Source organism: Grampus griseus (genome assembly GCF_964374135.1).
Source record: "Grampus griseus genome assembly, chromosome: 10".
Lineage (NCBI taxonomy): Eukaryota > Metazoa > Chordata > Mammalia > Artiodactyla > Delphinidae > Grampus > Grampus griseus.
This window is the reverse complement of record NC_139004.1, coordinates 59,630,775-59,654,750: the sequence shown is the minus strand read 5'-3', so window position 1 is coordinate 59,654,750 and position 23,976 is coordinate 59,630,775. Positions and strand designations below refer to the sequence as shown.

The following is a 23,976-nucleotide window of genomic DNA, read 5'->3' as shown; positions in this document are numbered from 1 at the left end:
CATGCAGACGCTTAAACTTATAAGTAACTTGTCATTTTAACCCTGAGAACCAATTCACATTAGATGGGCTGCAACTAGAATGGAGCAAATAATTTTAGAAGCCTGATGAATGCTCAGGATTGGAAACATTCCTTAAATGTGATGAGGCTACCAGTCTGTACTACTTTGGTATTTCAGGGACTAAATCCTTTAGGCTCCAAAGGTTGGTAAAGAGGCTCTTTTCTAAATATACAGTTGACTTGGAAGATTTACTCAAGCTTGCTTCAACTGCTATCCTCGAGAACTGTTAAAACAATATAATTGTCAAACTCGTGTGCTGTTAATCCCATTTTTATTGTTAACATTTGCCAATGAGATTGCTCTTTAATTGTCTGCTCTGGAATAGACACATAAAATATCATGACAGCAATATTTTGGCACATATTGGAAAATCTGCTATGAATATAGATTTTTTTTCCAATAAAATACAGGTTGCCCATATTACTTGGCATTAAAATGATTTACGGAAGTAGGTCAAAACATAAACCACTGAAATAAAATGAAGAGAGATTAGAGTTATAGCAAAACCCAAAGGCTGATCCATCCAAATTCATACTTAAGACACATTTCAAAGCAATATCTACTCTTTGGAAAGTGGCAAAGGAGAAAGAAGAATGCTTTCCATCCTGCTTGCCAAGCAACTCTGCACTCAAAAATCAAGCCACCAGGTCCTCCTATGATTGACTTTCTCCAGGAGCCCACATTTATTGAGCAGATCCAGACTGCCTCAGAGTCATAGACCCTGAAGGCTGTATGTGGGAATTGAGTCAGCTAAAATCAATGCAGGCTGCCTGAGCCTCCACTCCCCTCAACACAGCTGCCTTGTGCTGCCAGTGAAAATGCGGTGTCTGCCAGGGAAGCAGCACCGAGCTGCTGTGACAGCTCCCTTTTGTAAGCTATCAGCTACCTGGTTCTTCCCACCGCTTGGCCTGCCAAGAGTGGGGACACTTGCAGCTGGAACACAGGATTAAAAACATCCTGCCTGTTCTCTGGCCTGAATGTGGTGTTAGAACTCCTGGACCCTTAGATGAGATCTCTGAGACCAGCTCTATCTTTTAAGCTCCCTTCCCACAGTCCCTTTGGCTGATGTCAAAAGCCTCGCTGATGGAGTCCTACGGGTGACTCCCAGAATCCAGCTTTCAACCCATTTCAAGTTTCCAGTATAAGCCCATGATCCTAATCCTGATCCTCTCCCAGACCCAACCCCAATGGCCAGGCAGCAGAGGGGCTCAAAAAGTCTTCTTTTAAATAGAGGATCCTGCTTTTTTTTAATTTTTAAATTGAAGTATAGTTTATGTACAATATTATATAAGCTACAAGTGTACAAGATATTGATTCACATCTTTTCAAGGTTATACTCCATTTACAGTTATAAAATACTGGCTATATTCCCCATGTACAATATAGCCTTGCAGCTTATTTTATTCATAATAGCTTGTACCTCTTAATCCTCTACCCCTATATCGCCCCTCCTCCCTCCCCTCTCCCCACTGGTAACCACTAGTTTGTTTAGAGGACTGTGATTTTGAAGAGCATAAATTATTTGCAAAGCCAACAAATAAGAAAGAACCACAGCCCTGCGGGAATCTGGTCCCAAACTACTCACTCCCTACCATCTCTCCACGGCCCTGGTGCAGGCACATTTAAGTACTCACCACCCCCAAAGCTGGAATGCCCCCTCTCCTCACAACAAGCCGCTCAAGGCCCTTGTTCAAAGGTTACTTCTTCTGTGAAACTCCTCTCCCTACACGGAGCAGAGCCAATCACTCCCTCCCCTGGAGTTCACAGTATTCTCTTTCTCCCTTGAGAAACCTCCTACCAAACAGGATGACAAATTTAGAATTCTGCTGCCTTCATTTTCACCTCCCTCCAAGCCTGCAGGAAAGACATGGAAGCTGACTGCAATTCCTGCCCACCAGAAGAAACAGCTTTGCTTTGTAATGAAAAACATCTAGGAGAGGATGTCTTACACTGTGGGTAAGAGCATATCATACGAGGAACTCTAGAAAACAATGATGTTATAAAGCCCATTATCAGGCTCTAAGTACATCAAACCGAAGATGGAAAACAGTTATGTGCTAAGAGTGAAGAAAAAAATCATCAAGAGGTCACAGTGGACCACCAGCTAAACGAGTCTAATGCTGCTGTGTTTTTTAATGAGTGGCTAAAAGACACAAGCAGTAGCCAAAGGGTCTTGTACAATCTTTTCATTACGTCTCGTTCTGATCAAACCATTGCTAGAAGCTGCTATATATATGCCAGACACCACCTAGGCCCTTGAACTTAGAAACCAAACCCAACTGAAGTATACACTGTGTTTTCTTGAATCCAGGAATCCATCAGTTCTAAGATACACCATTATTTTATCAAGCACTAAAGAAGAAAAATGCTGCCAATTAAACTATGGCATGGTTTCTTATTACTTAGAATTTTCATTTTATTTTTATTGAAAGAGCGCTTTTAAACTTAGACATATTTTTCTAATATATCGTTCTTGGGCACTAATAAAAAGAAAAATAAAACTGAAGTGAATTGGTTAAGGCAATGACAACCAGGTCACCTGGCTGAAAGCAACTGTAAAATGTCATTGGTTTGGGAAGTATAGCCTGGATTCAGAAATGTTAAAATATGAGGGGAAAAAAAAAAAGTACAGCATAGAATCAATAAAATATTATGTCTAGCTCGGTGACAAAAATTTAGAAAGGATAAGGTAATAGTTCATAGGATAACTGCTACAAAGATACTTCATTGATTAAAAATGTATTTATACAGAGAAAAAAGTAGTGATTATTCAACTCAAGAAAGTCAAAAATAGAATAGGGATTCAATAATGTTTTTCAAATACATCAAAAGTCCTGTCCCAAAAAGCAGTGATTTCCAACAGTTTTTTTTCTTTACTTTTTCTTAGCAGCAGGACCTCTTCTCAAAATAAGGGCCTACAAAACACTTGAGTATGGAGCTGTTCCGGCAGGAGGAAAAGCCTCCTCCCAGAAATGCCTCCGAGGTCACAGGGCTCAGGACAAGTTGAAATCCTGACCTGGAAAGTATATGTCACTTCTACGCACCCCCAACGACAGCTACAACACAATGACAGGGGTTTCAATGGTGGCATTAATCAGTTAAACATTTGCGCAATATGAAGCCTTGCTAGGTGCTTGTTATACAAAGATTCATCACGTAGGGAGGGGTTTCGGTAACATACACGGAAGAATTTTCCATGTGTGGGATTTTAGACCTTGAGATGATTGCCAAAGGCTGGGTAGAGAACTTTCTATCAGTCACAAAAGGAGCTGTATTGACCTCAGCAGGTCAGAAGCCCTCCTGGCACAGCAAGGGGACGAGTCACATCCATGAGTTTAAGGTCCAGTCTAGCTCCAGCTCTCTCTGTCTGCAGCACCAAGTCTCTTTTCAAGTGCAAGCCAGAGGTGGCTGAATGTGGACAGCTTTGGCTCCTGCCCCCTGCCCAACCGTGCAGCCGAACCCAACATTAACGGCCCCCGTGGCCCTCCAAAAGCAAATCCAACTCCACAACGAATTAGCAAGTGATGTATGTCCTACCGAAGGTGGGAGATGCACATACCACTGGGCAAAGCTTAAAAAGCCCCACTAGACAGCTGATGATCTCCATGGGTCTTCATCTCCTTTTTCTCCCTTTCTTCTCCTGATACTACCTCTAAAATCCCCGTTGACTATTTGAAGCAATACAATTCTCTTAGCATGGCAGCTCTGGGTCATCTTGTTGTCACTTGAGCGTGCTTTGGGAATACTACGCATGCCCACCCCTACTCCCCGCCTAACTCAAATAGCTCAGCAAACCCAACAGCTCTCCACCAAAAAAAAGGGCGATCTGCAGCTAAGAAAAATAATGTTTTTACCATACAGCCCTATCAGCACACAAACAACTTGTAGATTAATAATTTAGGATGATTAAACAGGGCTAATCTTCCATTGGTAGGGTTATCAGACAATAACAGCTATTGCTCTACTGATGACCAAGGCAGGCTCGGCTGATCTGACTGCGGACATGTCCCCCTCCTTTGTCCCTTGCACTGTCAGTCAGCTATGGAGGGAAACATTTTGGTAAAGAGAGGACAACCCACTAAGGTACAAGAGAACACTTCTTTGGCTAAGGGCACTCCCTTGCTATAAGTACCAACTGAGTTTTCAGCCTAATTCTCAGATTTCTATTTAGTATAAATAGGGATTTATCAGAAGTGAGAAAAGCCAACCCTACGTCCCATTTTATTCTCTACACATAGGAACCAGAGAGGAAAGGTTTTCTTTAACCGATGGTTTTCAATCAAGTTGTGTCCTATGAATGGAAAAAATGGTGTACAGAAGCTAAGCTATTCTACGTTCTGAAGAAGACAACTTCTGCCCATAGGCATAAAATTGTTGATCTGTCCCAGTGATGACAAAGTCAAAGAGCTTCATGGTGAAAATCAGAAAATTCATATTGAAGCACAGTGATCGTCATTCTGCCTTTCCTCCACAAACCAACCTCAGATACAGTATTCTTTCTATATTAGATAACATAGTTTTTAACTTTATAGAAATAAAATGCAAAGGATTTTCAGAAAGAGGGCAGGTCATTAAACAGCATCCCTACACAATTTCAGAGCTGGACAAGAGCTCATACAAGGAAACTGAGTCCTAATAAGGTTAAGTGACATGATGGACACACAATCCTTCTGGGCAGAGTTAGGGTTAGAACCCAACCAAACAACGTGGTCAAAACTTTAAAAACTTTTAAATTTCACTTGAATTTCAGACGCACATTTCTTCTCTTACCAGAATTACATCAAAAATGCGTGGGATCAGTTTGCTTTCTTCCACAAGTCTGTTAAAAAATGAAAAGATAATTTATTAATTATTTTAAAATTATTTAAACTGCTACCCTGGTATGGAGCATTGCAGCCCCATGTTTTATTGCTTAAATTCTGTGACCGAAAAATATTATGACTAAATACTCATTTTAATACACTAAACTACATCTAAACACAAGAAATATGAGGCTTCTTTGCAAATGACTATTAGCTTAGCCTCACTGGACTGTAGCAGGTAAAACCTCAGACTGATATTTATAAATGTAAAATTTTATTAAAGTTCACAATTATTATAAAGACTGTCAAAATAGGCAATGCCAGTTGAAATAATGTAACCAATCCTCCCTGTAGTTAAATTATTAGCATGCCACACTGTAATCTTTCATATATGCCTCATTAGTTATCTTCTCAGCATTAATGATTTAATGTACAATGATTTTTAATGATCTTTAAAAAAGGTAGACATCAATCACTCAATAGTTTCTAGGCACTTTCTCTCATCAAACCTAGTTATAAATTGTCATCTGTTCGTAACAGAAGAATTTTTTCATGCTACTTAAGGGAAAATAGCCTTGATTCAAAAGTGATAGTTTTTTAAGGACAATACTTCAATCTCTAAATATTCCTTTATTCCAGGGGTCAGTAAACTTTTTTCTATAAAAGGCCAAATAGTAAATATTCTAGGCTTTGCAGGCCACACAGTCTCTATAGCATCTACTTACCTCTGTCTCCATAATGTAAAAGCAGGCATAAATAATACATAAATGAATAGGCATGGCTGTGTTCCAATAAAATTTTATTTATAAGAACAGGCAGTGTCCCATATTTGGCCCACAAGCTATAATTTTCTGATCCTGCTCCAGTTAAAAAAAACAATCAGATTCCTTAACTTGACTAGAATTTACTTTGTAGGATAAACTACAGCACTTAAGACAAGCATGTTGTTTTCCTTGCATGTATGTGTTGTTTGTCTATTTCACAGAAAAGGCCAGGAGGACAGGAAGGGAATTTATCGCCTGGCCTCCCTAGAGCTTGTTTGTCTATGATAATACATTGATGAAAGAAAAGCCTATGAGATTAGCCAAAAAAAAGATCACAGTGTTTTACAAATATCTGTTAAGGAAAAGTGAGATACAGAGAGAAGTCTCAGAGACTGAAGCACTTAGAAAGCCCTAGCTCAGTATCTAGCAAAAATAAACGCGATGATTTCTGTAGTCTCGATATATTAGAGGGAAAAGGTTTTGACTACAGATATTAAATTCATTTACATTCTCTCACTTTCCTGGGCAACTGAAGGCTCAGATGTGAGGATGGAGCTCCTTATACCACGCCTGGGCAGGACAGGAAACGCACAGACTCAGGAGCAAGCGCAACTTTACGTCAGCACATTCTTAATCCTCTTCCTCAGCTTCCTAGATGTTAACCATATCGTTTGCTAAATAGGTCTTTTTCAATTTTTATGATATATACTTTCATTAGGCCCAGGCTGAAAGAGCCAAGCACATACATCTCCAAGTGGCCCTAGCAACCACAGCCAAGAAAGTCACAGGGACACAGGCACCACTGCCTCCCCAACGGTACCTAGAAGTGACAGCTCCCTGTATCACAGTCTACCCCAACATTCAGATCCAGAAGCAGCCACTCACAACACCAGCCTCTCTATGATGGTATTTTAAAATACATTCTATTACTAACATATGATTACATAAACAACCTTAATTCTTTCTTAAAAATTGCAACTAGTTCGTCTCCTGGTCTCTGCATGACGAGCAGGCTGGCCTGCACTACCTCTTAAGTCTCCTTCAAGTTCTAACACTTCGATCCTCACATTCTTCTGAACACAATCAACCAGAAAAATTTCGATCTTTGATTTGACTAACACATAATTTAGAGCCACATGTGGTAAATAAAAAGGGAACTCAAGCTAAATAAAATCACTTTTAGTGAAAAAAAATTTTTTTCTATGACATTTTCTGTGACTCGTGCACTAACCTCACATGTAATCCCAAAAGCACTCTAAAGCAGGTATGGGACAACGGTGGCTGCATACACTTACAACTATCTGAGGCAGCATCTTTCCAGACCATGGGAAGTGACTGATAAGTGGGCAATGAGTTTACTGGCTACTGAGTAGCATTTTCTTAATTTAAAACAATACAATAGAAAATATTCAAGGGTGTCACACACAGTATTGTCCGTGGCATTTTTATTTCACTTATGGCTCTGAATACGTGTACTGGGTAGTGACATAAAATGTATTTTGTTTTATTGTGAGTTGTATATAAAATATCTGAAATCCACAGATTTTAGACTGCTTTAGAGACCATAGTTTTCAATATGTTCTTAAATTTTGATTTTAAAAATACGTCTCCTTACTTTAAGCATCTCCTTTCATATCATCATAAGTCCAATTAGTAGCTCGGTTCTCAAATGATCAACCCTTGATGTGCTCTGAGTAATGGAGCTCTCTTGCTCTGACCTGGTCCTCTGGGGAGCAGCTCCGGTGCTCAGGCCTCTGTAGAGCAGGGAGGAGGAGGCTTACCTCTAAGCAAAGTGGATGTGGCCGGTTCTCAGGGATTTATTCAGGCAGCAGGTCTTAAGTCATCACAGAGACTTTGGAAAATCATGACTCAAAAGGCTACCTTGGGCTTCCCTGGTGGCGCAGTGGTTGAGAGTCTGCCTGCCAATGCAGGGGACACGGGTTCGTGCCCCGGTCTGGGAAGATCCCACATGCCGCGGAGCGGCTGGGCCCGTGAGCCATGGCCGCTGAACCTGCGCGTCGGGAGCCTGTGCTCCGCAACGGGAGAGGCCACAACAGTGAGAGGCCTGTGTGTACCGCAAAAAAAAAAAAAAAAAAAAAAAAAAAGGCTATCTTATCCGGGGGCTCTGTTGTGGTTGGCCCCCATGATTTAAATGACCAGTATCATCTTACTACGAGTCTGTTATTTCCTAAATTTGAAAAGAATGAAATTTCTATGGTTTATAGACAGCCTGAAGGACAGGAAGGGAAAAGATTTATCTGAATTTTTTAAACCAAAAACAAAGTAGAGATCTTTTTGAAATTATCCCAAATCTTCAAAGGACTGTGAAGCTAGTAACTGTAGCACAGTAAACTTTTCTTCCTTTATGTTAGCCATCTAAGCACACTGTATTTAAGTAATTCCAGATGATTAAATTGAAATATACTGCCCTTTCCAAATTCCATTCTTGGGACTACTTTACCTTGGGTTTTTTGTTGGAGAGGGGCGGTTCTTCTTCCCCTTAACAGTGTAATTTAATGATAAGATTGTACATGGTGAAAGAGTTTTCCGTACAAGGTTTTATTACAGGAGATTGACTGAGACTTTGTATATATGTGGTTTATGTTATTAACAAAAGAGGTGCTGTTTGAATTAGAAAATTTTGAATGAATTTATGAAAATCTTTAGGATACATTATTTGGCATTCTAACTCCCTCCTGTTCTTAATGTAAATGTTGCCACTGGTATTGGGAAATTTTTAAAAATCTATTTATTGATCAATTATTTATTGATAATTTTTAATTGATAAATCATTTATTGATAACATTTTCATGTATTTATTAATGCTTGATAACTCATTTAAAATACCATGTATTTAAATTCTGATAAATACTTAAAGTTGAGATTTATCTCTGGAAGCTATAAGCACAAATTTTAAGAAGATTTTATCACAAAATGTGCTAAATGATTACCAAAAAGATTAAAATGTATACTTTAAATAATAGGTCAACACTTTTGACGTAAGAAAGAACAATTGCGTTCGAGGTAAAGTTATTATCAGTGACCTATGGAATCATGGCGGCCTTGCTTTTCTCTATTTTCTGGCACAATTACATTTCATATCATTTGAAAATAGGGCTAAATATAAAGTAAGCCTAGCAATATTTAGATATAAAAGACTAGTTGCAACACAGGAAAAATTGGTACAGGGAGATCACTCCTGTTCTGTTCAGAGAGCTATTAACACTTGGTTGGGTTGAATTTCAAACCATTATTAGCATTCTTTAAAATTTTCCTTTAAAACTTAGAAGGAGGTGCAGGGAGAGGAAGGCAGAGGATCTCCACCTGCTCTTTGCTCAGTTTTGCAGGACAAAGAAAGTGGTCCCCAAAAGCAATAAAACAGGCCTACAGAGACACAGGGGTCCACCCATGGAGCTGCACTGTCTTGAGTTTGCTTCCTCGCTTGAAGTTTTTATCTACCCCTGGGGTAGAGACCATACACAGGAAGAAGGGCCACAAGTCTAGAGCCAAAGGCCCCAACAGTCAACCCTATCCATCAGGGACAATGTCCTCCCCAAAGGGCTTCTCCACACACTGTCTCTGCATTTCTGGAATCCATCTGGTCATACAGATCTTACTTAGTACTGGAGACATTTCTTCGTGGATACTATCTCAAGTTATGATTAACACTCTTGAACCCTTGTCATGGGCTAATCTTATAACTCAAAATCGATGCCTTTAAGCTCAGTCAAGTCAAATAGCTTGACAGACAAATATCATATGATATAGCTAATATATAAATGAATCACTTTGCTGTACACCTGAAACCAATACAACATTGTAAATAAATTATACTTCAATAAAATTTTTTTTAAAAAATGGCTTGACATATACATAACCAAACATAAAAACAAAATTCAACTTCTATCAGAGATATATGCACAGGATACAGAGGACTAGACGTGGGGAAAACCTAGTGAGCCCAGACTACTGAAAAGAGGTGCTCATCAGCCTTGAAAGACAGGGGATTGGCCAGCTACAGTGTGTGGAGGAGCCAGGTGTGCCTACATGGATACAATGGTGAGGATAATCGGAGAAGTCTAACTAGTAAAGGGACAATGTGAAAGATGGAGCAGAATGATGTAGCCTTGACCGTCAGGCTTAGAAGTTTGGATTGCACCCTAAAAGGATGGGAAGACTGACGAATTTTAAGCTGAAGAATGACACCGTTGGATTTGCTATTCAAACTCCAGTCTGACAGTAATAGGAATAAAGGAACTGGCGAAGCAGTGCAGCCTAGAACATTGCTCCTCAAAGTGTGGTCTGCAGACCAGAGCCAGTCTGCAAACAGCCCACATCTATGACACTATAATGACAGAAACTGGAAAGATTAAGTTTTAATCTGTTGGATCGAATGATAAAAAATTTAAACTTTGTGGCAGTTTTGTAACAAGGCCCCAGCAACATATGATGACAAAGAGAATATCTGCATAGTCTCAAAGGACCTATCCACAAGGTGTTTACAGTGGGGAACCCTGGCAGGGAGCACCTTCCCCAAGGAGCACGTTTCCCATCACCAGGAATAAGACATACTGACGTCATGTACACCCTGATATCACACACAAAGGAGGGCACATCATCACTTCTGGGGCACTCTTGTAAAAAATGCATAACCCTAATCTAACCATGAAAAAATTAAAGCAAATTTGAGGGGCATCTTGCAAAATAACTACCTGTACACTTCAAAAGCGTTAGTCATGAAAGACAGGGAAGGGTGAGAACTGTCCCATATTGGAGTAGACTAAGGAGACCTGAAAACTAAATGCACTATGGAGTCCTAGATTAGATCTGGGACCAGAGAAAGGACATTATTAGGAAAACTGGCAAAACTGGAATAAAATCTGCAGATCAGTTAACAATATTTCATCAATGATAATTTCCTGGTTTTGACAACGGTACTATGGTTCCATAAGATGTTACCATTAGTGGAAGCTGGGTGAAGGGCATATGGAAATTCTCTGTAATATTTTTACAACTTTTCGATAAGGCTAAATTTATTTCAAAATTTAAATTTTTTTTAATGGCTCCCCAATTCTTCAAGTCTCCTCTCTTTGAGAAGTGGGGCCTATATCCTCTCCTCTTGAATCTTGGCAGGTTTGTAACTACTTTGACCGACAGAGTAGCATAGCAGTGACACTGTGTGTTTTCTGCTTATATTCTGTCCTTTTATAATTTCGCTTTCATAGCATTTTATTAAAATGTTTATTCTGGTTATCTGCTGCTGCATAACAAACCAATCCCAAATGTAGTGCCAGAAAGCAGTAAGTACTTTATGACACTCACTGATTCTGTGGGTCGCGAATTTGGACAGGGCACAGTGGGGATGACCTGTCTTTGTCCCCGATGTTTGAGGCCTCAGCTGGGAAGACACAAGGCTGGGGTTGACTAGACCAGCTTAGGGGCTGTAATTATCTCAAGGCTTCTCATTCACATGTCGGGCATCTGGGCTGCGATGACTCAAGGAAGGCTGTTAATTCCGTTGACTGGATCACCCAGTACTGCCCTCTCCACGTGGCATGGCCTCTCAAAGCATGGCAGCTGAGCGCCAAGGAGGAGCCTTCCTAGAGAACCAGGCAGAAGCTGCACGGCCTTTTCTAACAGCCTTGCAACACAGGGTATCACCTGAAAATGGTAAGAGGTTATAAGCCTGTCATTAAGGCCAGCCCAGACTCAGGTGGAGGAAACTAGAGCCTCCTGAGAGAGGGAGTGGCATGGTCACGTGAGAGAAGAGCACAGGGACGGGAGATGTTTTTGCAGCCATCTGCACAATCTGCTACAGTATTGGTCTGCAACACACTGGAATTTCAAAAACTGTTTCTTCACCAGTTTGAGCAACACTGGTCTAGAAGCAGAGAGACCAGTTAATAGGCTACTACAGGGACGCAAAGGAGACATGACAGAGGCCTCATATTAGTTTTCTATTGCTGCATAACAAATGACCACAAACTTCATGGCTTAAAGCACACCTGCTGATTAGCTCAAAGGTCTGTAGGTCAGAAGTCTAGCTCAGCATGGCTGAGTTATCTGCTCAGAGTATCAAAATTCTGGAATCAAGATGCCAGCTGGGTTAAATTCTCATCTGGAGGGTGGAAGGGATCCATTTCCCATCACTGTTAACAGAACTCAGTTCCTTGCAGTTGTAGGACTGAGGCCCCTATTTCCTTGCTGGCTGTCAGCTAGGGGTCCCTCTCAGGTTCTAGAGGCCACTCACACTCCTTGCCACGTGGCTCCCTCCATCTCCAAAACCAGCAACGGAGAATCTCCTCCACGTAGAATCCTTCTCAAGTTTCAAATCTCTTTGACTTACCTGTCTCTGACCTCTAGACCAGATTTAAATGGCTCATATGATTAGTCAGGGCCACCCAAATGATCTCCGTATTTTAAGGTCAACTAGTTTGGGACCTTAATGACATCTGCAATATCCCCTCACAACAGGACTAAGTTAGTGTTTAACTGAATCACTGGGAGAAGATGGGCTTGGAGTGTTGAAGGTCATCTTAGAATTCTGCCCACTACAAACTTGACCTTTCCCCCCACCCCAATTCCATCTTACCCCCGCCTCCTTTGTTTTAATAATTCAGATTTCATTCTCTGAATTAAGCTGCTTCTGGCCAACTTGTGTACAAACCCAAAATAGATGCTGGACGTCTGTTAGCTTTCCAACAACGTTGGTTAGGAGTTTTAGATTTCATATTTGTTAATAACTGACTGCTAGACTACACACAAAGCTTTTTTGTTTCTTATGGCTCACCTAATTTACCAGTCTAGTGGACCAACAATAGTCATTTAAAATAAAAGGTCTCTAACATCAAGCTGAATTTCAAATTATTGGTTCAGTGAATCAACTTCAAAAGGAAATGGTTTCATGTTTACTTATGGCATGATATTATGTCTATCTTGAAAGCAAGAATATTTGTAAGGTTTTTCCTTGAAATGTTTGCCTTTGCTTGCAATGCTTGCTAATCCTCTTGCAGAGAACTGCAGAAGTCTTACCAATAAAGGTACACATATAAAGACTTATTTTTCCCCAAAAGAAGGGGCAGGGTTAAGAGGTGAGCAGCCTTAGCACAGAGAATTTCAGATCTAGTCATTTTACCAACATCTACAGAATCCTCCTTAGGATAGGCATTCTACTTATTCCCTGAGGAAATTTGCACCCCAGTGGTCACAAAACATAAACAATATAAAAATAACTTAACCCAAGTTATAAAGTTGACTGCTTCATTTGCTGAGAAAGTGTCAGAATTAAGCTAGCACACGAGCTATACCAGAATGTACCTCTGATGTACAAAAATCTCCCACTGCCTAAAACAGCATGAAAAAGATATGAATTTCAGTAAGAGACACTTTGCTTATGTATAAAGCAAACATTTTCCAATAGAAAGGAGGTTTTAGGTGGAAATAGAAGAACTTTACATTAGCAACTTTCAAAAATGCTTTTCTACCTATTACCTCCATAGATGCCCAATACAGCCCTGTGATAATCCACATCTGTTGAATGAATCCAGGCAACAGAATGTTTCTATCACAGAAAGTACAGAAGGTGAGAAGGAAGAACAGTAGCCAAGAGGCTCTCCACGCAGTGTATCGCTCACTGACAAGACATCTCTGACTCCTTCCAATTCTAGATGCTGTGATATGCCTGAAAGTCCTGTTCTGTCCTCGGCTTTACACAAACCGTCCCTGCACAGGCAACGACGCTCTTGTTAACCAGCCAAGGGCTTTGGCCCCGCCTCCCCACATCCAGCCCAGGGCTTTCTGTTCTGCCTGGGTCCTGAGCCCTCACCTTCTGTCTTTCTGAACCCCGTGGCTCTGCAGCTGGCCTCCTTACTCTAAAAATTCACTGAATCCTTGGCACTTTCTCCAAGACATGATTCTGTATGGGTCCCACAGCTCCCCATGTTGAAACCACAGGTAAGAAGTGTGCTCATCCTTGCAGGACTGGGGAGGGGAAGGAACAGAAAGAAACGCAAATCAGTAAGAGAAAGGATTGGCAGGAACACAGGTTCCTAAGAGGACCACTAGACTGTCCACGTGGCATTTCTTTCCTCCTATGGACATGAGCCCAGTACTAAAAAACAGCAATTGTATATAAGATATTTTAAAATTTATTTTCAATTTAATGAACCTTATTCTCTATGGCCCCTTTTTGTCCTGTTACTTAGTAACATGCAAGAGATTTTTGTTTTGGAATCCACTTAAAGTCAAGCTAAGATTTTTCCCTTTTCTCTCTCATTCAGCCAATAAACATTTACTGAGTACCTATTATTACTGAATGCAATGCACTGGGCCGAGAGCTATATCAAGTATTATAAGTGCTATGACAGATGTCTATAAAGGGTACAGAAGGGACAACAGAAATAGCCTCTTCTATCTGAGATGCAGAGTAAACGTGGATTGCACAATAACTATGTGAAAAACATGATTCCCAGTGCTGTCCATGTGCTAGCTCAGTGGATTCTAACAAAGAGAAACCATAGGGATGATGATGATGATGATGAATTCCTTTTTTTATTCAGACGAGAAACTGAGAGACAAAGAAATGATCGAGAGACAAGAAGTGGGGCTGACATATAAACCCAGGCAGCTGACATGAGTGTCCTCACTGCACAGAGTAAGTACTGCTCGAGCTGAACCTTGAAAGAGGAGTAGGTTATCTACAAGTAGTGGATGGAAGACAGGGTAGAAGGGGAGGGAGGACAGCTAAGAATGAGTTGTGCCCTGGGCAAAGGGAACAGCATGAGAGAAAGCAAAAACATGATGACTCATTAAGGACAGAGAAAAGGTGAGTTTATTGAATAAATGGAAGAAGTAAGGAGAAGGTAACAGAAGATCAGGCTGCGGACTTCCCTGGTGGTCCAGTGGTTAAGAATCCATATTGCAATGCAGAAAACACTGGTTCAATCCCTGGTCAGGGAACTAAGATCCCACATACTGCAGAGCAACTAAGCCCGTGTGCCGCAAACTACAGAGCCCACATCCTCTGGAACCCACGCACCACCACTAGAGAGAAGCCCGTGCACCTCAACAAAGAGCCCGCACGCCGCAAGGAAAGATCCCGTGTGCCGCAACTAAGACCCAATGCAGCCAAAAATAATAAGTAAATAAATAAAGTCTGCATTAAAACATAATAATAATTTTTTTAAAAGATCAGGCTGGAGGAATAAACCAGGGCAGATCACAAAAGATCTTGTTATCCATGCTGAAGAACTTCAACTTATTTGGTAAACTCCATCCTACAGGCCAAACCCTGCCACCAGCCAGTATCTGTGTGGCCCACGAGCTAAGAAAAGTTGTTAGGTTTCTAAATGGTTGGAAAAAAATCAAAAGAAGAATATTTCATGATATATGACAACTGCATGAAATTCAAATTTCAGCTTCCATAAATAAAGTTTTATTGGAACACAGCCATGCTCATTCATTTACATATTGTCCATGGCTGCTTTTACACCACAATGACAGAGTAGCTGCAACAGAGACCATATGGCCAGCAATGCCCAAAGTATTTACTACCTGGCCTTTTGCAGAAAAAGTTTGCTGAGTTAGCACATGTCCCTGCTCTAGGTGACTGGGTACCACTAAGAGAAGGATTAGGCAAAATGATGCCATCACCAGCTTTACCTTTTTACAATGATTATTCAGGCTACAGTGAGAGGATGGACTGAATGCAAAAAGGACTGGGAACAGGAAGGTCAGGTAGCTGCCAATGACCACTTTCAAGATAAGAGGTGATAAGAACCAAAGCAGGAGTAAATAGGAAAAGACCAACGAGGTTGTATCAACAGGACTTGAAAATCTATTGGATGCAGGAGAGACAGAGGAGGAAGGAAATTCAGAATGACTCTAGGTGCTTGACTTGTCCTACCTGGAGGCCACCGCCATGACCGCCACCAGAACAACAAACATCACGGCAAAGGATCTCATCTATGGAAGCTCCTATGCAATAATGCACTGGGCTTAGGGCTTCACCTCTTACTTAATCCTTACCTTGAGGTAGGAATGAGTAACCTATTCTATAGAGGAGGACACTAGCATGGAACCTTATCCAAGGTACACAGCTAATCAGTTTCAGAGTTCATGATTTTTAACTGCTCTAAGATACAATATTAAGCTAACGTATGGGGGAAAGGCTAGTTTGGAGAAGAAGTGAGTTAAGTTTGGAAAGAGGAGTAAGAAGTGAGCTGAGGACAGAAACCCATGGAACACCAACATTTAAAGAGTTGGCAAGAAAAAGAAAACCTGGAAGTCTCAAAAGTTCACAGGAGGTAGGAAGCAAGGACGTCAATGGGAGTGGAATGGAAAAGGGTCAAAAAGAACAGCTTAACACTCAGCTCAACCTCCTTGATGTTCAGACCTTCGCTTCAGTCCCAATTCCTATAAACTGTACTTTCATTACGCTGAATAATTTCAGTATCCCCAAGCTCATTTCAGGGGCTACTTCTAAGATCAATCCATGATACTATGGTACTAACAGACAAAAATAGAGAGTGACGATCAACTTGAAGCTACTGAACCAAAGGCTACCTTGCTGACCAGAAAAACCGTAAGATGGATTAGAGACTGTCATTCACATTTTAACTTTTGATAAGAACCACCAGCCTGTGTCTCTGTGTGTATGTGTTTAACAAATGTATTTTTTCTTGATTATAGAAAATTATTAAAAAGCATAATAATTGTATGTAGCTATTTATATAAAATTTTTTCTATAAAATATATACATACGGAGGCATAAAATATAATACACTGAATGCTACGTTTGGGAGAATAGCAAAGCATTACAAATAAAATATTATAATGCCAGCACTCTAAGAAAATAATAAGTTTTAATGTATTATTTCCTTGTTTTTTGATTCACATAAGACAGGGGACCATCTCATTAAAATAATAGCTACCATTTCTTGTACATGTACTCTGTGTTGCTTGCACAGCCATGCCTTGTTTAATGTGTAATAACCATAGCTGAGTCCATTCTACAGAGGAAAACACTGATGCTTAGGCTAGTGAAGCAACCTGCTCACACTCACTCACAAAGCCAACAATAGATCTGGGGTTAGAACTGGAATCTGCCTATTTTAATAGATCGTTAGGTGTATTATATCACAGTAGAGGGTGAGAGAAAAACTCAAATCATCCTACATATATTGGGATTTTTTAAATGTATTTAAAACATTTCCCATGTTATCACATATTCAATTAAAGTATGAGTTCTCATACCTACACACTTTTTTTGTTGTTGTTATTAGGGTCAACTTTTTTTTCTTTTTTTTTTTAATTGATGTACAGTTGATTTACAATGTTGTGTTAGTTTCAGGTGTACAGAAAAGTGACTCAGTTATACATATATATATACACATATATTTTATATATATATATATATATATATATATATCCTTTTTTAGATTCTTTTCCCTTATAGGTTATTACAAAATATTGAGTATAGTTCCCTGTGCTATACAGTAGATTCTTGTTGGTTGTCTATTTTATATATAGTTGTGTTTATCTGTTAATCCCAAACTCCCCTCCTTTCCCCTTTGATAACCATAAGTTTGTTTTCTATGTCTGTGGGTCTGTTTCTGTTTTGTAAATAAGTTCATTTCAATCATTTTTTTAGATTCCACACATAAGCAATATCATACAATATTTGTCTTTCTCTGGCTGGCTTACTTCACTTACTATGATAATCTCTAGGTCCATCCATGTTGCTGCAGATAGCATTATTTCATTCTTCTTTATGGCTGAGTAATATTCCATTGTATACTTTTCTACCCTACATTGTATTTAACGAGTCCTCTATTGATGGACCCCTGTTTTCCTCTTTTTTTTTTTTTTTTTTGCGGTACACGGGCCTCTCAGTGTTGTGGCCTCTCCCACTGCGGAGCACAGGCTCCAGACACGCAGGCTCAGCGGCCATGGCTCACGGGCCCAGCCGCTCCGCGGCATGTGGGATCTTCCCGGATCGGGGCACGAACCCATGTGCCCTGAATCGGCAGGCGGACTCTCAACCACTGCGCCACCAGGGAAACCCTGTTTTCCACTTTTTACTAGTATTCTTTAGGGAAAAAAACAAATGTAATGGTTAAGGAATCGTGTCAAATGAGTTCAACTTCTCATTCAATCTTCCTAGCTCTGCACACATAACTCCAAGCGTTACTTTCCTCCCGTGTGATACCACTGCCTACTTCCCTTCCTGATGGTAAGGAGCAAATAAGGTTGTGCCTGTGAAGCACCCAGCCCTGCCTGTTACATACAAAGCTCTCTGTAAAGACAGATACCAGCTGTCTTTACTAATATTGTTGTTGCTGTTTTAAATCATGTTTTAATGGACATTCTTGTATATAAGTATTTGTGTATATCTTGTACTATTTTCTTAGGATGAATTCCTAGAAGTGGAATCAAAGGCTACATTTAAGGTTTAATACATACTGTCAGTTTGCCTGTCATAAAAGATGTACCAATTTATGACAGTGTATGTTTCACTAGCCTCTGAACGAATGCTATTTTTTTAAAAAACTCTACCAGTTTGATGTTTTTTATCATCGTAGTGGAATTTTCTTTGATTACTAATGAGGGGGGCTCTTTTTTTTCATGTTTATTTCAAGTTCTTTGTCCATTTGCCCTTTGGGCCTACCCTTCTTTAGAATTTCAAGATAACTAATGAAGTCTGTCCGTAAAAGCTGACCGTTATGTTGACTTTGTAAACAGCTGGTTTAAGCAGGATGTATGAGTACAAGCAGAGAGATGCACACACAAAAATGGTGCATTCTGAGGGTACAAGGTATCTCGGAGGCATTTATCTCCTTGAAGAACCAGGGTTAGTCTCCTTCACTGCCTGGGTTGTTTTCCTCTGTAATCTAGCTATGGTAAAGAATACTAAGTAATAACACATGTTCGAGATGGTGATAAAAATGTGCCAAGGAAGTCGCAGAACATTATTTGAAACTCAGACCACTGTTTAGTCTGGCAGCTCTCATGCTCTTCAATTACATGACAAAGGCCCCGTCTGTACAGCAAACACTGTAATATATTCTGACCAATAACTGTCATCATATAAAATCAGAAGACCTGACATGGAAGAGGGGTGGTGTTGAAACAAGAGGACTGAATTGGTAATCTGTGCTTTGTGCCTCATGTTACATTCCACTCGGTTGGATTTCACTTTGTTCTATAAAGATGACTGACAGTGACAGGTGTATGTGATGGATTCAGACAACGCCTGGCTTCATCAACAGTAGATTAACAACAACGACGAGTCTGCAGCATAAGTACATTGCTAATTCTAAAATGGTCCATTACCTTGGTAAATCACCAAAAGAAAGTGCAAACATGACAACAGAAATATGAGGCTAAATCTTGCCAAAAATTATCAAGGGACTTATTCTTTCAGACTTCAGAAGGTACACCGATCATGTCAAAAGACTTTGTTTAGCTGTTATTTCTACAGTTAGGATGCCATGATGGTTCGCTGGCTGTAATAACCAAGTAAACAAAGGTTCCTAAATTAACTATGATTCATAAAGAGACCTAATAACTGTATAAGTACGAAATATAGAAATGTTTCATTGCCAATGTTATCTTTTCCCTTTTGCCACCGTTTTCAGTGCTGCACTTTTTTTTTTTTTAAATGAAGGCTCTTTTAGTGACTTGGTGGGCCTCTTCAGCCAAGTCATTTTATTTATTTATCTATTAATATTTATTTATTTGATTGTGGTGGGTAGTAGTTGTGGCGGGCAGGCTCTTAGTTGTGGCACGTGGGCTCCTTAGTTGGGGCCTCTGAACTCTTAGTTGAAGCATGCATGTGGGATCTAGTTCCCTGACCAGGGATCGAACCCGAGCCCCCTGCATTGGGAATGTGGAGTCTTAGCCACTGCGCCACCAGGGAAGTCCCCAGTGCTGCACATTTTAACACCATCTGAAGTAAAACAAATTTGTTTTACAAGTACAAAATACCCAAAAGGCATTAGCTGATGAGTCAAAAAGAATCAAAGACGCAAATAAGAAAAGTTGGAAACTCCCACCAAGCAAAGATAAATAAATGCATCAGTCAAAATAAACATATCATACATTAATATTCTGGTCTGAGGCCATTGGTTCAACTGTCATCTTGACATATTCCTTAACGAACCAATTAAATGAAGATGTTAATCTGATGTTAAATAAACAAATAATTTAAAGAGTACTCCTTTTAAATCCTAAAGATAATGATGCCTATGGTGGCTGGATAAAGAAATGGAAAACTGTTTATTATGGTAAAGAATAAAGTAGATTGCTCTGATGGCATACCCTATATGTAAATGAGAAATCAAGTGTTCCACTGAAGGATATCAGTATTTAGACGGCAATGGCTTACGAAAGCTACTGAAGGTTTTGGGTTTACCAATGCCCACGACTGCCATCTAGCCATGGACACTGACACTCTCACCCTAGAACTGTCCAAGGGGAAGGTCTCATCTCTACTGGCACACAGGCCACTTAGAGCTTTCACTTCCTCATAGAACTGGCAGGAAAAGCTCACTGCGGACTCACACCTATAAAACAGTTGGCACAAAACCCAGAGAAAGGTTTCTCTACGTGACTGACTCATTCCCTAATAATGACTGGTGAATTGAGGAGCCTGCCACTGAATTAAGCCCAGTGTTCAATTACTTGGGAGGCTTGGAATGCAGTCCCAGAATTCGCATTATGCTTTGACAGCCCAGGCTAGACTCTTGCGCTAAAAGAACTGTGGTATGTGAGCAGTACTATCTTCCCAGCGCTTTCATGTCATCTCTACAATGGCCACAGAGTCTGCAGAACAGTCTCTGGCTCTGTCTAGGGGCGCACGAAGCCTAAGGCTCTTGACAGTGAACAGCTGAGGAGGAGATGACCAGGGACCTATGAGCTGCACACACTGCCCACCACTCCAAGGTTCCATCAAGCTGCACCAGGGAAGACATGGAGAATCACAGGCCCAAACTGTGTCTCTAATGCTTAAGTCTGAGCAAGTAATGAGCAGGTGATAAAATATGGCCAAGGGCATAGCACACCTGAGATTTAACCAACATTCTATGGTTAGATATGTTTCTAGGCAGAAGATATCTACTCTAGATAGAAGACCCAGGCTAAAAAACACCTCTAAGCAGGGTTCCAGGGAGGACTGAGCTCTGTCCTACCTCAAAGAGCTAAGAATAAATGGTAATTCTGAGCATGCTTAAACAGTTTAATAAGGGAAATATAATGCATTTTCCATAGAGAAAATAATGTCTTAATAATTTTTTAAAACGCAAGTATAAAAAGAGGAACTCATAAAAAATAATGACCACAATAATCACAGTAATAGTTACCATTTTACTCTCTATCTGAAAGTAGGAAACGAAGGATAGTAACAAATGGCAACAGCCCCAAACAGAAATATGTAGACAACATTGAGGCTTTAGTACAGTTCGTTTTTATAAATAGTCTAAAAATAGGAATACAGAACATAGTTTCCAGTTACCCAAATAAGAATTCAGTACCTTGACCACTCAACTCAATGACCTCATCACTTCCAAACTCTTTTCTAATCCCCCCTCAGGCACCCAGTTTCTAGACAGTTTTATGACTACTAACTGCACCACTTCAAAAGTCTCACTTTCAAGCATCCCAGAGGCAGAGCAACACTTCCTAACTTCCGGGCTCAATTACCCCTGCGCCCGTGCACTGGATTCTAACACCTCCCCCTTAGGGAGCATTGCAGGGGCTACCCACCTAGGAGGCAAGGATATCAGTCTAACAAGGCACTGCTCACCCTGTTGCTTCATCAGTTTTACCCTTCCGATGAGATCAAGGGTTGGGAAATTGTTCCAGTTGAGGGCCAGAAGTAAATACTCCTGGCTTTGCAGGTCATGTGGTCTCTTTCAAAACTACCCAGCTCTGCCACTGTAGCAGCCACAAACAATAAATAAATGAATAAATAAATAAATGAATCAGTGTGGCTGTGTTCTGATAACATTTTATTTACCAAAGCAGGTGCGCTGGATTTGGCCCCTAAGCTGTAGTTTACCAACCTCTGCACTAGATGATCCTCATCAACATAAAAACATCACTAAAATATTCAGAACGACAAAATTGCTTTGATCCTGTATCTCCCTCCAGCTCCCCATTTTCCAGCTCTGCTTTATAGCAAAACTCTCTTTAGAATTACTGACGTTCCCTGTCGCCACCTCATCATTCCCTTCTCAGTGAACTCCACCAGGCTTTTGCCCCTGAATGCCACCAAAAATAACCCCTAAGAAATCGCTCCTCTTGCCAGCTCTAATGGTTAATTCTCCATCCTCATCTTACCTACACTCGCAGCAGCATCTGACACTGTTGTTATTCCCCTCAGCTGAAAGTTGCAGAAAATCAGAGGCTTGCTTCTTTAATAATGAAGCTAGCATTAATGCAGCTCGTCACCTCAATCTTGTATGTTGTCACCTTCCCAAAGAAGCTCGTTATTAACCACCCTCTTGAAAACAGCTGACCCCAGCCCATCACTCTCCATTCTTTAACCCCGCTTTACTGTTCTGTACACCACTTACATCACTAGCTGAAATCATGGGTTTTTTTAATTGATTTCCTTGTTTATTGTCTATTACCCCCATGCATTCATAAGCTCCATGAAAATCAGGACCGTGTATGTTTTGTCCAACTCAGAGAACACAACTATTTGTGAGGTGACTCAGTGAATGAATAAATAATACTAACTTTTCCTGTAGGTAGAAAAATATCAAAGCTGATTCTGCCCTGAAGTTCCATAATTCTACAATGGAAATGAACTGTAAACCTTCAAGAGACTTTGTGAAGAAGAGAAAAGAAACAAATGAACTTTCTTGTGGGCAAGTAAGGAACTACTTCAAGAGGAAACGTTAGGGGGCATTCTGTTAAAAATCCCTTAACGTCTATTTAAATAAAGAAGGAAGGAACTGCGAATTATTGTTGATTGTAGCCCCCAAAATGCCAGGGACTGCTCTGACCAAAGACTTCAACTAAATGCTGGCTTCCAACACGACAAGTGAGTGGCTCAAGCCCAGGCATCATGTGACCAAAGACACATCAGCATGTTGGGCTCTTGGCCAGGCCCTGGTTGCCACTCCATAAGGAAAGTTGTCTCTGGTCCCATGAGAATCAGAGGAGGATAACTGAAGTGAGTAAGCCTCCAGCATACAGGGTTGCTATGGGAATACAGATTCAAGAGATTAAGTTGTTTCTAAGGACCGAGATCAACAGTCTCAATGGACCCAACTGATCCCCATACAGTAAGGTTAGGCAATAAAGCGTGTACCAAGTCACCAGGAACTTAGGGGAAATCTCTGTGATGATGAACAAGATAATAGAAGAAAATAAGCAGAAGTATTACTACCACTTGCACCAGGAAAAACTCACATAAGAGTTTTTTATTTCCTGAAAAGATTTTTAAAAACATCAAAACAGATTTGGATCAATTACTGTTGATCTTCCTCACAAAGCACTAAGGAAAACAGAATGCCTTGGATCAAACTCCTAAGGCTTTAGATTGGTGTCCTTCCATAATTCTATCAGAAGGCTGGGATGGTTGGAGAGAATTAATTTAATACCTACTCCATGAGTGCTTACGTAAAGACTTACGTTAGGGGCTTCCCTAGTGGCGCAGTGGTTGGGAGTCCGCCTGCCGGTGCGGGGGACACAGGTTCAAGCCCTGGTCCGGGAAGATCCCACATGCCACGGACCGGCTGAGCCTGTGTGCCGCAGCTGCTGAGCCTGCGCTCTAGAGCCCACGAGCCACAACTACTGAGCCCACGCGCCACATCTACTGAAGCCTGTGCACTCTGGAGCACGTGCTCTGCAACAGGAGAGGCCACCGCAGTGAGGGGCCCGTGCACCGCAGCGAAGAGTAGCCCCTGCTCACGGCAAGTGGAGAGAGCCGCGTACAGCAGCAAAGATCCAACACAGCCAAAACTAATAAATAAATATAATAAATAAAATAAATAAGTTTATTTAAAAACAAAAGACTTACATTAATTCCTGTAGGAGACAGGATGATGCGTTATATCATAATTAACATAATAAGGAAGGATTTCAACCCTGTTGAAGTGTGGTTTAAGTCATGAGCAGAGGAGGGTTCAAAATCCAGGAGAGTGAGGGAAGGCACAGGTCAGCAACCAGGATATTACTAACCAGAATTGTGCCAAGAGCTGCCTCAATGATAAAAATAGAGAGAGAGGAGTGCCAGAACCTAACGATGATGGCAGAGGGAAACAAAGGAGAATCATGCGTGTGCTATTATCAGATCCACACGACACTGAAGACAAGTATGTTGAGGAACTGGACCACTCTTA

The 23,976-nt window shown here is 40.7% G+C and overlaps 1 protein-coding gene across 1 annotated transcript in view; it reads right to left on the bottom strand.

Annotated features, from left to right (window-relative positions):
• Positions 1 to 23,976, bottom strand: part of ULK4 (unc-51 like kinase 4) — a 513,951-nt gene that overhangs the window by 283,940 nt on the left and 206,035 nt on the right. The window contains exon 31 of the mRNA XM_082664206.1: positions 4,831 to 4,879. Coding sequence (XP_082520332.1) covers positions 4,831 to 4,879 — 49 coding nt within the window. The remainder of the gene's footprint in view (positions 1 to 4,830; positions 4,880 to 23,976) is intronic.